The sequence below is a fragment of the Erpetoichthys calabaricus genome, chromosome 1 (genome assembly GCF_900747795.2).
Source record: "Erpetoichthys calabaricus chromosome 1, fErpCal1.3, whole genome shotgun sequence".
Taxonomy (NCBI): Eukaryota; Metazoa; Chordata; class Cladistia; order Polypteriformes; family Polypteridae; genus Erpetoichthys; species Erpetoichthys calabaricus.
Window position 1 is genome coordinate 101,831,191 of NC_041394.2, and position 15,064 is coordinate 101,846,254.

Consider the following 15,064-nt stretch of genomic DNA (forward strand, 5'->3'; position numbering starts at 1 on the left):
TCAGATTCAGTGTTTATTTAAAAGACTATCCTGACTGAAAAAAGAACTTTCTCAACCTCTAGTTCAATAACCATTATCTATCCCTGCTAGATTATTCTGCCTTATTCTTTCTGTTATGCTGTATTTAAGATATAAATGTTTGCACACAGTCAGATCCAACTCATCGTGATTGCTAATATTCCAGTCATGACTTCATTTATTTCAGAAACTTATTCACATCAATTCAGCTTGTAGCAGCTCACATCTAACCTCATAACAGTTCATTATCAAATCATTGTCCAAAATGATGATCACTGCCTCCTCAAGGCAGGTAATTTTCCTGAGTACATTAATTGCCAATTTTTTTTAATTTTAAACAGGAATTGAGGCACGTTCAAAAAAGCAAGAATTTAGATTTTGACTTTATTATTTTCTATAGTTTTAAGGCTCTTTGAATTGTATTCTTGTTTTTAATTTATAATGAATCTGTTATTATACAAATAATATTTTGTTAAAAAGAGAATGGGTTTTCAAAATAGAAAGAGGCATAATTTAAAGTAAGAACCCTATGCAAAGGGATTATCTTCGAACAGAGTTTTGAATTATTGAGAGAGGCTGTATTTAAACAGAAAGGACTGCACTATTTAGATAGGGACACTATATTTAGAAGATAGTGTAAAACAAATCATGTCATATAAAATATTCTTCCATCTTCCAAAATACTATCCTATTTAAACATTACAATAAAAATGTGACTCTTCATTCTAAATGAACAGATATATTACTCTTCAAGAGGGTAGAGAAATACACCCATTTCTTCCATTGTCTACTGGCGCAATGCAGAATACCATCTCCACAGGAGATTGAATGCTTTGTATATTTGGAGAGGGTATTCTGTAAAATCTGATGGTTACATTTTCAGAATACACATTTTTTTAAATTTGTGCAGCTTAACAATTGAAGTACTGTATATCTCAAAAATTGCCATTATTTTATTTACTTAATTGTTTTTGCTTTTTAAAAGTTTGATCAAACTTCTGTCCTGGGTATTGCATTAAACTGTATCTGGCCTTGTAATTTATCTTCCAACTTGCAGGGAAATCATGGGGGTTGGTGGCAGAATTGGCACCCCAGCCACCATGAAAAAAAACTTAATGCAGCTCTGAGACTACAGGCAGGACTCCATGGGAGCCCATAGGAAGGCTGCATTGCATTATGAAGCAGATGGGGGAAAGCCCTAGGGAGCCTCATCCCCAGAAGAGTCAAAACCATTGGAGAGTCAATGGGGTCAGGTCTGTTGGGGATCAGAGCTGGTGTGGTGCCGAGGCATTGCCCGCTGCACAGCAGCACTCAGGTCCCAATTTAAATGTGGCCCATCTGGGTAGGTGCATGAAAATTCTTGTCTCTCCGGCATGATGATCATTTCCTCTGCTGTCAGAGAAGCTTCTTAAGCTCCACATTTCAGTGGTGGCACTCTCCGAGGTGCGCAGACCTGGGATCTGATGATCTCTACAGGTGGGTACACCTTTCATTGCTCTTTTCGCTCTGATGGGTGTCATACTCAGAGAGTAGCTATTGCTGTGTGGCTCCTTCCGATGGTATCCAATGTCACTCCTTTCAACAAGCTTATTATTAGACTTGGATTAAGGCACTTTCTTGGTGCCTTGTCTGTTGTCTCAGTGTATGCTCTGACCACTTCTCTCAGTGATTGATGGGTGCCCATGAGGCAACACTCCTCTGGACAAGTGTGACTTCAATCCAGCCACTGGCACTGACAGGGCTGGCTATGAGGATTGTGTCGGCCCCCATGGGTCTGGCGACCATGATGAAAGTGGCTCCATGTTCCTTGACTTTGCAAAAAGTCAGGGGCTGCAGATCACTGGATCCTGGTTCCAGTGCCCTGAGCCACATTGTTGGACTTGGTACTCCAATACTGGTGGTGTAGTGAAGGAGATTGATTACATCCTTGTAGGCAGATGCTGGAGGCCCTTACAAAACTGCAGGGTCAACAGAAGTGCCCAGTTCATGAATTCTGACCACAGACTTGTTGTTGTTACTCTGAAGATCCAGCTTAGGTCCAGTAGGCTACCACCTACTAGGAGAATGAGGTTGGACCTGGCCAGACTCCAAGATCAGTGTGACAATGCGGGTTCAGCTCCATGCTCCCATCAGTTGTTAAGGAGCCCTTGAACCCAACACCGTCGGTAATATCACCGATGAGCTAGACAGTGAGGCAATAACATTTGAGCAAGGGGAGGATGTATAAATGTGTAAACAGTGCTTTTATTAAAACAGTCAAAACAGTGTCCAAATTAAGTGCAGTGCATTCAAAGTATTCATTAAATAAATAAATAATCTATAAAATGAAACGTGGAGGTTAAAATCAATAGACAAACTCTTCTAAAAACCACGAGGTAAAATGTCACAGGAAGCAATATGTTAAAACCAAAAAGCCCGGTGTCTTCTGTTACCATGGCGGCTCCCCTGCTACACCCATCTGGGCTGCTCTACAGGAGAGTCGCCTACCTGCAGGAACACCTGCCCTTCAATCAGGTCCGGTAGCCCTCCGATCCTTGGCTTCGTCGGGCTCCCAACCGGACCGAGACTTTGGTCCATTCCCCAGTGGCCAAGGCGCTCACACTGAGGTTAAACCAGTCCAAAGCCTCATCGACTCCCGCTGCCTTCTACGGTCAGTCGACTCCTCCACTGGTCACTCTAGCTCCTAAATCGCTCAGCTGGAGTGACTACTTTCTCAGCCTCACTGAGTGTCTGCCAAACACTCCCCTCATGGGCTCTCCTCCCAGCTGCCTGTTTTCTCCAACTCGCTCGTTCTCCTTCCTCACACCGGCTCTCTCCTCCTGCTTCCTGTCTTCTTTCTACCTCCCGTTCTCTTTCTTTTTTTTACCTTTTCTCCCATGCGAGCTTGCTCTTGCTCGTCCATTCGCTCGCACCGGCGCTCTCTCTCCCTCTTGCTTCCTGCTTTCTTCCGCCACCTCCCGTTCTCTTTCCTTTCCTTTCTTTTCTTTTACCCCCCTCCTAACCATCTCGGGCTTCTCTATATATGCAGAGAGGACATGGCAGCTGCAGTACATTAGCCCCAGGAAAAATCACGGATGTGAGCAGTCTCTCACCTGTGCACTTAGGTGAGAAACGCCCACACCGCAGATTGCCCTGCAGCTCGCTACAGCCACCACGCCCCCCCGCTAAGCCGCGAGCGCGGTGATTATTCATTTAAAAACGAACTGGCCTTTGCTGGGAGAGCTGTGGACCCATAACACCACAATCAGGCTATTTCTAACAAGATTGCACGCAGTTTGGGTTAGGAACTTACAGACTTCATTGTGACTGCTGATCCTAATGTGATGCTGGGAGGCCTTCCGTAACAAAACCCTGATGGTTGTTGAGGGCTGTGTTTGTGTTACCACTGTTCCCAGAAGGAGGTGTTTCATCTCACAGGGCACCCTGCATATCATCGAGAGGAGTCACAATGCACAGGTTAATGGTAACTCCGCTCTGTGCCGAGTACTGAGAAGGATGGCTGTGAGGGTGCTCAGGATAGATAATGAGGCGTTTGTCAGAGGAATCTGTGAGCAAGTGACACACCATCTATGGTCTAGTGACCCACATCCTGTTTACAGAGGAATCAAAAGCATTACCCACATCTGAATCTGTTCCTAAGAGTTGCAGTCAGGGTGGCTGTTGGAATGGTCTTTACGGATGACACTGCAGTTGTGTCCCACTGGGCTGGCTACTTTGAGCAGCTATTTAAAGCTGATCCTCTGGCTAGGACGATGGATATCTCTGGTCGATGGTTCTTAAGGTTGATCCTCCAATTAGCTGTGAACCACCCAATCTCACTGAGATTGCACAGGCTGTGAACCAGCTGAAGGTAGGGAAGGCTGCAGGAATCTGTGGTATCCGGTGTGAACTTCTCCAGGCTGGTGGTAAGGCTGGCCTCCTGGCATTGCAAACAATCTTTGCTTCCTTTTGGGAGACAGGTGTCGTCCCAACTGACTGGAAAACAGAACTTGTCGTCTCAATCTAGAAAGGAAAGGGTGATCGCCAGGATTGCGGCAACTACAGGGGGATAACACTGCTCTCTGTGCCATATAAGGCCCTTGCTAGGGTCATCCTCAATAGGATGTCTTCACTTGATCACCTACCAGGAACCAGAGCAGTCTGGTTTTACGCCTAAGAAGTCTACCATCGAGCGCATCCTGGCACTGAGGGTTCTAATGGAGCACAAACGCAAATTTCAGCAGAGTTTCTTTGCAGCCTTTGTCAATTTTTGTAAAGCAGGATGTGGGACATCCTGGGACTTCACAGGATCTCCTTAAAGTTGCTGGATATCATGGCTGGCCTGTACACTGGTGTTGTGAGTGCTGTGCAGAGTGGAGATAGAACCTCTGTGTTTTTCCCAGTTGATCCTGGGGTTCATCAGGAGTGTGTTCTTGCTCCAACTCTGTTCAATGTTTGCATGGACTGGGAGTTGGGCAGGGTCGTGGGGTCCAGAGGCTGTAGGGCATTTGTTGGTGGTGGAACTGGACCGTGTGTCTGTCTGGGGGATTACCAACCAGGATCCTGAGCTATTTTGTTGTGTGGTGGGTGTGACAATGTGCTATACCAGTGCATGCTGCCCAACCTGACCTGACCTGATCAAGCTTAGATTATGAACAGTTGTTCAGCTCACTTGCTGTTTCTATCAAAATTGCTTTTAGCATTTCAGCAGCACTGTAAGCTATTATGACATTACTCACTGAGATGACGGAATGATTTTAAATTCTCGCAGACATATTCATATTCTCCAACCCACCTAATTTAATTCAGGGTTGAATGTGACCAGAGCCTAAGCAGATATTTTTCAAAGGTCACCACAAACCAAGACTCAGAACTGCTATGTACACATATACGGTGCCCTCCATAATGTTTGGGACAAAGACACATTTTTCCTTGATTTACCCCTCTGCTCCACAGTATAAAATTACTGGCACAATTATCTTCAGTTATCATGTAACTGTTAACGGAAGTTGTACAAGGAATTCTGAGACATATGGATACATCTTATCTGCTCAAGCTCCAGTAAATATCTCCAAACCCATTGGACGGCACTTCATCCTACAACAAGAAAATGCATCCCAATCATACTGCTAAGGCAACACAGTAGTTTTTCAAACCTAAGAAATGGAAAATGGATAATTGTTGAATGGCTAAGTCAGTCGTCTGATTTCAATCCAAATGAGTATGCCTTCCATATGCTGAAGAGAAAACTTAAAGGGACAAACCCCTGAAACAAGCAGGAGCTCGTGGTGATATCTATGAATCTCAGACTTCAAGCAGTAATTGCATGCAAGTGGTATGCAGCCAAGTACTAAATATGACTGCTTTAATATACCTACCATTACTATGTCCCAAACATTATGGTGCTTGAAATTATGGGGAACCTTATATAAAAAGTGTTGTGATTTCTTTATGTTCTAACTGAAATCTATACAAATACCCTTAAATTAAAGTCTGCAATGGGCCACTTTAATCACATTTGTATTATCTGATTTGTAATTTTAAACTATGGAGCAGAGAGGTAAATCAAAGGAATTTGTGTATTTGTTCCAAACATTAAAGAGGGCACTGTATATACATTATGTACATTACAACACTTTTTGCATTTCATGGTTATGAGCCTGGTGCATATTCTGGTAGGAGTAGGGTCCCAGTCCATCACTAGGCTCATTCATGAACACACCCATCAGGCCAATTAAGAATGGCCCATCATCCTAACAAACATGTCCCTAAGGAATGTAAGAGGAAAGCCCAAACAAACACAGGAAAAGCATACACACTCTACACAGACAACAACCAGGTGTTAAATTTACAGCCAGGATGCTGAATCCACAATGAAACAGAGCTAACCACAGTACCATGGAGTTGCCCACTTCAATGCTGTTGTATTTTTAAGAATGTTGCTTTTAATTTTGAGCCAACGAAAGGCTTTAATACAATGTCTTGAAAAAAATAGCTTAATGGCAATTTCCTCTATCACTGTAAATATTGGACGATGACCATATTCTGCCCTTCAACTAAAATCAATATTACATAAAGGGCATCTGAGTGGAACACATAACTTTTTTTAACTTGTATCGTTTACTTAAAGAACAAACAGACAGGAAGAGCGAAAATATTTTTTAACTACAATTTGCATCATTTCTTGTTTTTTGCATTCGACATCTAACTATAGGTAGCATTTACTGCACACTTACTAAAACCATCAATCCATTTCCAATACCTCCTTCAAGGGATAAAGAAATCCAGTTTTTATTCTGGCAGCAATACAGACAAGGCAGGAACCATAAATAGTCAGATATAGACAAACAATTGATGTATGTTTACAAAATAACAGAAGAGAATTCAGCTTGAAATGCTATGTTCAGGCGTTTAGTAGCATTCTTAACACCATTCAGTTTTGCTGGGTGGCACTAGGCTCCTTTTCTGAAAATCACAATTAAAAAGGGATACAAATAGAAAGATTTTAAAAATCCTTAGATTAGTGCAAATTAAAAGACTTGTTGCAAGCCCCAAAACATTAGTTTGGTTGTCATAATATTAAATAAGCAACATGATGAACTTGGTATTTTAAGCCCAGAAACATAAAACAAATATTTGCAGGCATGCAAAATAGAACTGCTCTAAAAATAAAATCTTAGAGGAATTTCATCATGCCTGTTTGGGTTGAAATCAATGTGAACTCAGTCAGGTACAATAAAACAACCTATGGCATTCCTAATATCCAAACATTTGTGAAAAGTATTGGATTTTATGCACTGTTTGTTCTCTAAAACAGACCAAACAAAAACTTTTATGACAACCATTGAAAAATGCAAAGCAATCTTCCCTGTCATTAAGATTATAGCAAGAACACACACACACACACAAAGAGAGCAAACATTACACCAATTCAAGCCATTCTTAGTGACAGCTTACGTTGTGAGGTTTTGGGGTTTTCTCTTCATATATACTTTAATGTCATTTGATTCAAAGCCACTATTGGCAGGCAGATGTGTTTAAACTTGTTTGACCTCTTTCTTCTACAGTATCACTCTCCAGATTTAGACCACAGTATGGATGGGTGCCACAGAGTAAATTAGTGTGTAACACAGTTGATATTTGTTTCTGCACACTATAGATAAGATGAATGGTGTGACAGAAGTGACATGTTTCTTGAATTATGACAACTTGCTTGTGTGTTAAGCTGGTAATTTTTATATATGACTTTAACATATTTCACCTATGACCTTAGTTTCAAAATCACTGTTTATTAAAAGAAGAACATCCATAACAATTGCTTCATTAATCTCAAAATTAGTAATGCAAAAAATACCTCTAAGACATACTTTGTACAGTTTGCCCTTATTCAATATCATTTATACAGTATATTTCAAAATCTAAATAGGCAGTGACATATTTTCACACATTTTACTAAATAATTTCTGTTGATAAGGTGGGCAGTCATGGTCCTGTAACACAGCAATAGGTACAAGCTTTTGTGCTGACCACCTTCTTAATTAAATATCAAATCTTTAGTTTTATGGAACATACCATTTAATTAGGTATTATTTTTCTGGTACATATTATCTACCATTCTGCTGTTTCAGAAATTCAAGCTTATATTTTACTTCTCAGGGAAAATCAAAACAGTTACCTGGGAAGATTAGAACAGCTGTTCTCTCTAAACATTTTTCTTCAAAATATTTTAGTTAAAACTTAAAGATCTACACACACACACAGGTAAATGGCTTCAGGTAAGCTTACAAGATGTTGTGTCCCTTATAATATTCAACGTATGATTAACTAATGTCTATCTATCAAAAAGAATCAATAAGGAGCTTAACATTGTTAATGGAAAATGGCTGGAACAAGTCAAGTGGCTTTTTAGTCATACCATCCATACACAGTATTGCAGTATACAGTAGCATGAAATAATGTTGCCCAGGACTGCTGTGCTTCATCTACTTTAACACAGCACAAGTGTAAGACAGGTAAAGAATTATACTATAAACAGATAGACAAATAAATAATTAGATAATTAAATAAGGTAAGTGAATAAATATCAATAATTTGAAATAGATAGTAATAAAATAATAAATACTAATAAGTAATAATAAAAAGCAACAATAGTGTAACAATGTAAAAAAAGTGTAACAATCCAAATGCATACAGATAAGCTACTAGGAGCAGATCCAAAGGCAGGGGGGCAGCACAGAGTTCAGAGTCAGGACAGCCAAGTGGTAGAACAAAAAGTCTCTAGCCACTGTAGTTTTCCAGGAAAAACATTGCCTAGCCTTTGTGACGGACAGCCAGGGCCCTTTCCTGGCCAGGACACCTCCTTAAGGGAAGGACTGGCAGAGCAGACATACACAGGAAACTACCTCCTCCAGAGTGCTAGATGGTAGCTCCCCAGGATTGTCACGGTGCCTTGGATTTCCACAGGGCTACAGGGGAGCCGTGTTGGGTTCCGTGGGTGCCTTCAGAGGCTGCTGCAGGAGCGTCCGAGCCCTAGTACATTGGGCTTCCACCACAGCTGGAAGTACCTCCGGATAATGCTGACCGGCCACCTGAAGTGCTCCCAGGTGCATCATTAAAGGGACCACCTCACTTCACTCAGAGAGCCAGAGTGAGGAGGAGGAGGAGTGGAGGCAGGAGGAGACAGAGAGAGAGGAAAAGAAAGATGAGAAGGAAAAGAAGTCAAAGTATGATATGCTGCTTTATTTGTGTTGTGCTTTTGATACAGTGCAGCAGGAAACTAAAGAAAAGCTTTTCTCCCTTGTAAATAAAAACATGTGTTGTGCTGGACTTGTTCCTTGCATCTGTCTGTGTCGGGGTTTGGGGAGATGGGTGTGCCCCCTGGATACCACATCTTATATACAGCATGCCATAACTCCATTTAAATAAGGTAACCCCTACTTAGCTTAAGTATTTCATATGGTTATGCATAGTTCAGTTCCTAAATTACACTACATTTTTCCTTTTTGATAATATACAGTATATTTCTACTTTAGGTACTTATTGTAGATCTATAGTCATTAAAGATTATAAGAAAATTGTAGATAGATGCTGTTTACAACATTATTCATAAAAATGTGATATTTCTATTCATAATGTATTTTGGAAGGACCCTGAAATTCCCAGAAATGAAGTCTAAGTATATAGATTCCATTTACATTTTCATCATTTGGGCTCTAAAAAATGTAAATATCTGCATTTAAAATATTAATCAAGACAGTTAACCATAAACTCAGTCTGATCATTTATTGGGACAAATGTAAAATTTCCCGACTACCCTGTTCATAAGTAATGATTTTAGAAGATAAAATGCAATATCACAACGGCCTCCTCAGAAAGCAAAATGATACTACTATGATGTCAACTAAAATACTTTACTTCAAACAGCAAATAAAAACTTTAAAAGTGCATACATAACTCAACTCGGGAATGCTCAGGGCTACTGGAGTAATTAAACACACCTTTTAATTTATGTACAGTATGTATGGCAAACATACTGGATGTTCAAAAGTGTTTGATATTTTTGCTATACACGCTTTCTTTTGCTGGCCTGTGCTATATAATAAGCTTTTAAATATAGAACAGAGTATAAAAAGTAAACTTTCTTCAGATTTGCACACATGGCAATAGCTAATAAATAAACTAGTGTAACTAAGAAATACAAATTGGCTGCTTTTAAACACAGACATGCAAGCATGTATTTTAAAGTTTACACCTGAACAATATATGGTGCATGGAACAATTCTGTTATTACCATTAGGTTGGGTTGGTATACAACAAGGAAACTGAACTTTGGCACTTTATTCAACAACTATGCAATAAGTCCACCACATCGATTTAGCAAAGTGAGCCACTAATGTTTGTATTTTCTGAAGTTTGTTTTTTGTCTGAGTGCTACTACTATATTCAGTTTTCTAAGATGTCCAAGTTACTCACACCCTAAACGTTAACATTTAACATTATACAAAGTTATTGTCTGTTTTTCACCTGCATTATTATTATTATCAATCTTTAATTTAATATTATTTATTGTATCAGTATACTGCTGCTGGATAATGTGAATTTCCCATTGGGATTAATAAAGTATCTATCTATCTATCTATCTATCTATCTATCTATCTATCTATCTATCTATCTATCTAAACTAGTCCTAGGGAAATCAGAGAAATCTTAGTAATGGATATTTATTAGTATTCACTGTGGATTTTTTCCCAGACTGGAAATGCTTCCTTTAGAGAGTTTCTTTGCTTGAGATTTATTTATATAATTCACTTACATTTCGTTAATGAGATGAAACAACTAAATATGCCAATTTGGGAAGCACTGAATTAGTGGCTGGAATCTTTGTGTTTTTTATACACATATTTAAATATAAAACAAAATACAGTACAAGTTACAGAATTATTATATTATTAATTATTTCCCAAACTAGCTTTTCTAAACAGGAATATTGGTGCAAATAAAGATTAGAAGAGACTAACTCACATCACAAACATTGGAGCAGTACACTCCACTGTGTTTCATCTTAATCTTATTTTGTTGTTCAGGACTAAAACTTTAACACATTTTTCAGGGGAAGGATAAAAATCCAATAGCAGCTTTAATCTTTCAGAAAATATCCCTTTGTATAATGGTAAAATTTTCTGTCAATGAGTGAATTTTTAGAAACAAAGTAGAAATATAAAGATTTAATTATAAACACTCACAATGCTAAGCTTAAAAGGCCCATTGAGAAAGACAAATAACACCACATAATAAACACATTCATTTTACTAACTATATTACCATTTTACATAATATGAAATAGGAAACATTACAGTTTTTTATATTTACAGTCTGTCTAGTATGGCAATGTAGGAAAATACATTACATTTCATCACAATTCTTACAGTTACATCATATGTTTAGACAAATACAAAACAGAAATTAACTGCATTACTGGCCATTTTCAGGACATGATAATTTTGATCTCAGATACATGGCATATGTGCACTTGCCCTCATAGCATGCTACAGTCAAGATATCCGACTTAAATATTAAAATTAAGGAAAACTTCAGGAGTAGGCAGCTTATCCTATACACCCATTTATTGTTATAGTCCTGAGGAAAACTGTTACTTAAGAAGAGTCAAGCCAACTGTTAATAACTAGATCACTCACCGTGGACTGTTGATCATACTATAAATACTGGGATACCTTATTAGACATTCAACTGTCAATTTTTGTCAGTCAGAAGCATTTGTAGTTTCAGCTGTTAACAATTGATGTCATAAAGATGAAAAACAATTTACTCCACCACTAATATCAGGTAACAATAGTATATTTCAAAGCAAACAAAGTTAATTTTGAAACTCTACGTCCTTGATTCACCCATTTCTCTCAAAATCTCTTCATTTACAGAAAATGTACACTTTTCCTCAGATATGGCCTTGTAATTTCAAACATAACACACCCATACAATAAATAGTAAATTTGGACATTTTACGATCAATCTTAATAGTTGCCAGCACCATTTACCTGATAAATATACACTACAAATCTTCTTAGGCATTAAACAAGTCATTTGATTTTTGCTATTTCTAAAATGGTTCAACATTTTTTTCCAATTTAACATTCAGCACCCAGTTCCTCTGCTCTCATTATCTATGAAGTTGAATGGCAGTGGATTTAATTTCTGAGTATTTCTCACCCATTTTAAATTACTGAAATGATAAAATCTCATAGGCAATAGCTTCAAGTGATATTATAGATGAATTTCTAACTATAAGTCTTTTTAATCCTCTGCCTGCATGTTCCTGCAGACACTGTGGCTACTTCTTCCTGTATCTGTAGTTATCTCTGACCATTCATTCCCATCTTCTAGATATCCATCATTACATTAAATGCCAAGACACTATTGCTTGACTGAGGCAAAATATTGGATACATTGAAGCTTCAGTACTTTGCAGCTGTGTCAATAAAGTATTGAGCAAACCACATAAAACCCTTACCAGCTACAAAGTTGTAAGAATGAATGTCTTTACACTCAAACATTCCACACATTTCACTATTAGTTTGTGTCCATTTTAACTAAAAACGTTGACATATTTGTCACAGGTCAGATGATTCAGCTCTTTTCCATCTGAACTTTAAACCAATCATTTTAATTGCACAATGTTGGCTAGTTTTAATTGCCCTTTTTACTTTTTCCAACTCCGGCTCTTGCTTGTTTTCCCTATACATTTTGGATATCTTTTTTCTCAGAAATAACATCTTAGAAAAAAACTACAGTAAAACTGGATATTATAAACATAAACAAGACAGCATTTTTACAACGCAATGGTATTGTTAATATTCAAACAAAAAGATTTTAATCGAGTTTTGTTGAAAATTAAGGTCAGTTTGTCATGCCATATTTGTCCCACAATCTCAATTCTGAATAATGATTTTCCACAACAGGGAAAAGGTCCCATACCCACAATTGTACTTGGCCCCATGGGATCAGAGTTCCAATGTACACTTCTGTCATAAACCACACTCACAGCTGTAATGTCTAGTCTTCCAGATTAAAAAAACACTCCCCCTGCCCAGATTGCTTTAAAACAATCAAATCTTTCCTTATGTCTATGGAGTACTAGGGTGTTGTACCGTGTTAGCCATTATGAATGTAGAGAAAAGCCAAGCAAAATGACACCTTTTATTGGCTAACTAAAAAGATTACAATATGCAAGCTTTCGAGGCAACTCAGGCCCCTTCTTCAGGCAAGATGTAATCATTGATTACATCTTGCCTGAAGAAGGGGCCTGAGTTGCCTCGAAAGCTTGCATATTGTAATCTTTTTAGTTAGCCAATAAAAGGTGTCATTTTGCTTGGCTTTTCTTATGTCTATGGTTTATTTAAGTATAGTATACTGAATTTGACAGGAAAGACATCGGCAAGTTACAACTTACCTCAGACACTTTCATATTAGTCACTGAAGCTATAACTTAATGTTTTTAGGTGATAGTTTATTGTATACAACATGCAGAATTTTTAAAAGCCACTCTATCAAACCATCCATCTATCCATCCATTCTTTATAAATTCACTTAATTTAAATTTTCATGACATGGTGAGGGGAGCCCGTACTAGCACCACTGGCTACAAGACAGTAAACGACTCAGTTCACTGTAGGGGCACACTGATGCACACAAACTCACATTCAGACACACTAGGCCAATTCAGAGACGCCACTCAACCTAAATAAGAATGTCTTTGGTAGGTGAATGGAAAATTGAGAAACTCCAGTTAAATCCCAATTGACTTGTGGAAAATTGTAAAAACTCCACATAAATCATACAAATTCTTTTGAAAATCATGCTACGAATGCACATTAATCCAATACTGTTCTGGATTAGAGAGGCAGAATCCATATTTAAGGATTCTAAACAGATCAATCATTAAATATTATCTTATATCCAGAATTAAATTAAACTATAATACTAATTGTTTTAGCTGTATGAATTAAAATTCCTTTTTTCATTTTGCTTTTGTGATAAAGTGTATAAAAGTGATATTCACTATTTTCTTAAATAAGTTGTTTGATTCTAAAAGAAGAAACCCACACTATTACATCATTTGTGTTCACAATGGTGGGCACACTAAACTCTTTTGATAACTACTACTATACAACAGGTTATAAGAAAAAGAACACTGTTAAAATCATCATATTCTATGTGAACCATATATATTAATGCAGCATTTCTGAAACTGTGGATGGCAAACATAAATTAGAATTATGTATTTTTAATCAAAGATCAATAAATAATGAATTAATAATTAGTATTATTTAATTATAACTAATAATTATTCTCTTCATTTTTCATTTTTGATTTAAGGTTAACTTCAGCCAAAGATTAAAATATGACAGCGAAAATATGGCTGGATATATTATATACAAGAAGAAGTACTGTACTCTAAATGTGCTTGAACAAGTACAACTGAACAACCAATCAAATCTTAGCCTCTCCAAAGACAGGTAGGACCAAATGCATTCCGGAAATGTTGTATGTAACTTAAAAAGACATCATTATGCATACTAATTGAACTTGCATTTGATAGTGTTCATGAATATGCTTGATGCTTTACAGAAGATACAGTCACACTGTCAATTTAAATTGGAGAGCAGAGTTTTTGGATAGCCAATGACTGAAAAAGGGGTCGCATTGCTATATTTAAATATACAAAATGCCTACATATATGAATGTATACACACACTTACACACACAGTACATCAAGTTATCAAGCCAGTGGACACAAGGCCAAGTCTCAACTATACTTTTTAAACTGTAAAGATACAAAAAAGAAATAAAACAAACAATATTCTTACAAAAATTAATTTAAAAAAATTAAAATTAATACAATTTATAAGAAGTAAATCTAACTACCAGTTCAGAGGTCTTAAATGCCCAAACCCATAAGTAAAAAATGAAAACAAAAGTCATAAAGTACAAATGACCCGCAACCCTCAAAAATAAAAGAATACAAGTGTTGACTTACAAAATGACATTTTGTTATGAGAGAGACAGAGAGAAAGAGAGAGAGAGATATGAAGTCCAGTTCATCCCGCTAAAATAGTAATGGAAATTAAAACTGCATCGAAGTAATAACCTTAGTTCTTCTTCTGTGTTAATCTGTACTGTAAAGGTGTACTATCGACATTTACAGGATTTAACTACCATATTGGACAGCTGTTCCACTTTAGCTGTCCTCCCAACAAAGTAAATTATGCTCAATGGTTCCAGATCCTGAGGAACACAGCAAGGGGCAGCTGAAGCTTCTGGATTCAGTTTGTTGTATAATGGCAGCACCTGTAAAATCACAGACAATGGAAACAGTCCACCAACTTTCTCAAATGACAGAATGATAAACAGCATAGTAACCTGAAGTGCTTTCCTATAATGTTCCAGATAAAATTATATGTTTTTCAGTTTATGTAAGGAAAAGTACTGAGCCAGTCAGACAACACATTAGAGGTCTACTATATAATATAAAATTAAAGGGTGAATGTAGATC

The 15,064-nt window shown here is 37.5% G+C and overlaps 1 protein-coding gene across 1 annotated transcript in view; it reads right to left on the bottom strand.

Moving 5' to 3' along the window:
• Positions 1-14,115: 14,115 nt before the first annotated feature.
• The window catches only part of tgfb5 (transforming growth factor, beta 5), an 84,280-nt gene continuing 83,331 nt past the window's right edge, over positions 14,116-15,064 (bottom strand). Inside the window, exon 8 of the mRNA XM_028804458.2 lies at positions 14,116-14,859. Within this exon, the coding sequence (XP_028660291.1) occupies positions 14,701-14,859 (159 nt within the window). The 3' untranslated portion in view covers positions 14,116-14,700. The remainder of the gene's footprint in view (positions 14,860-15,064) is intronic.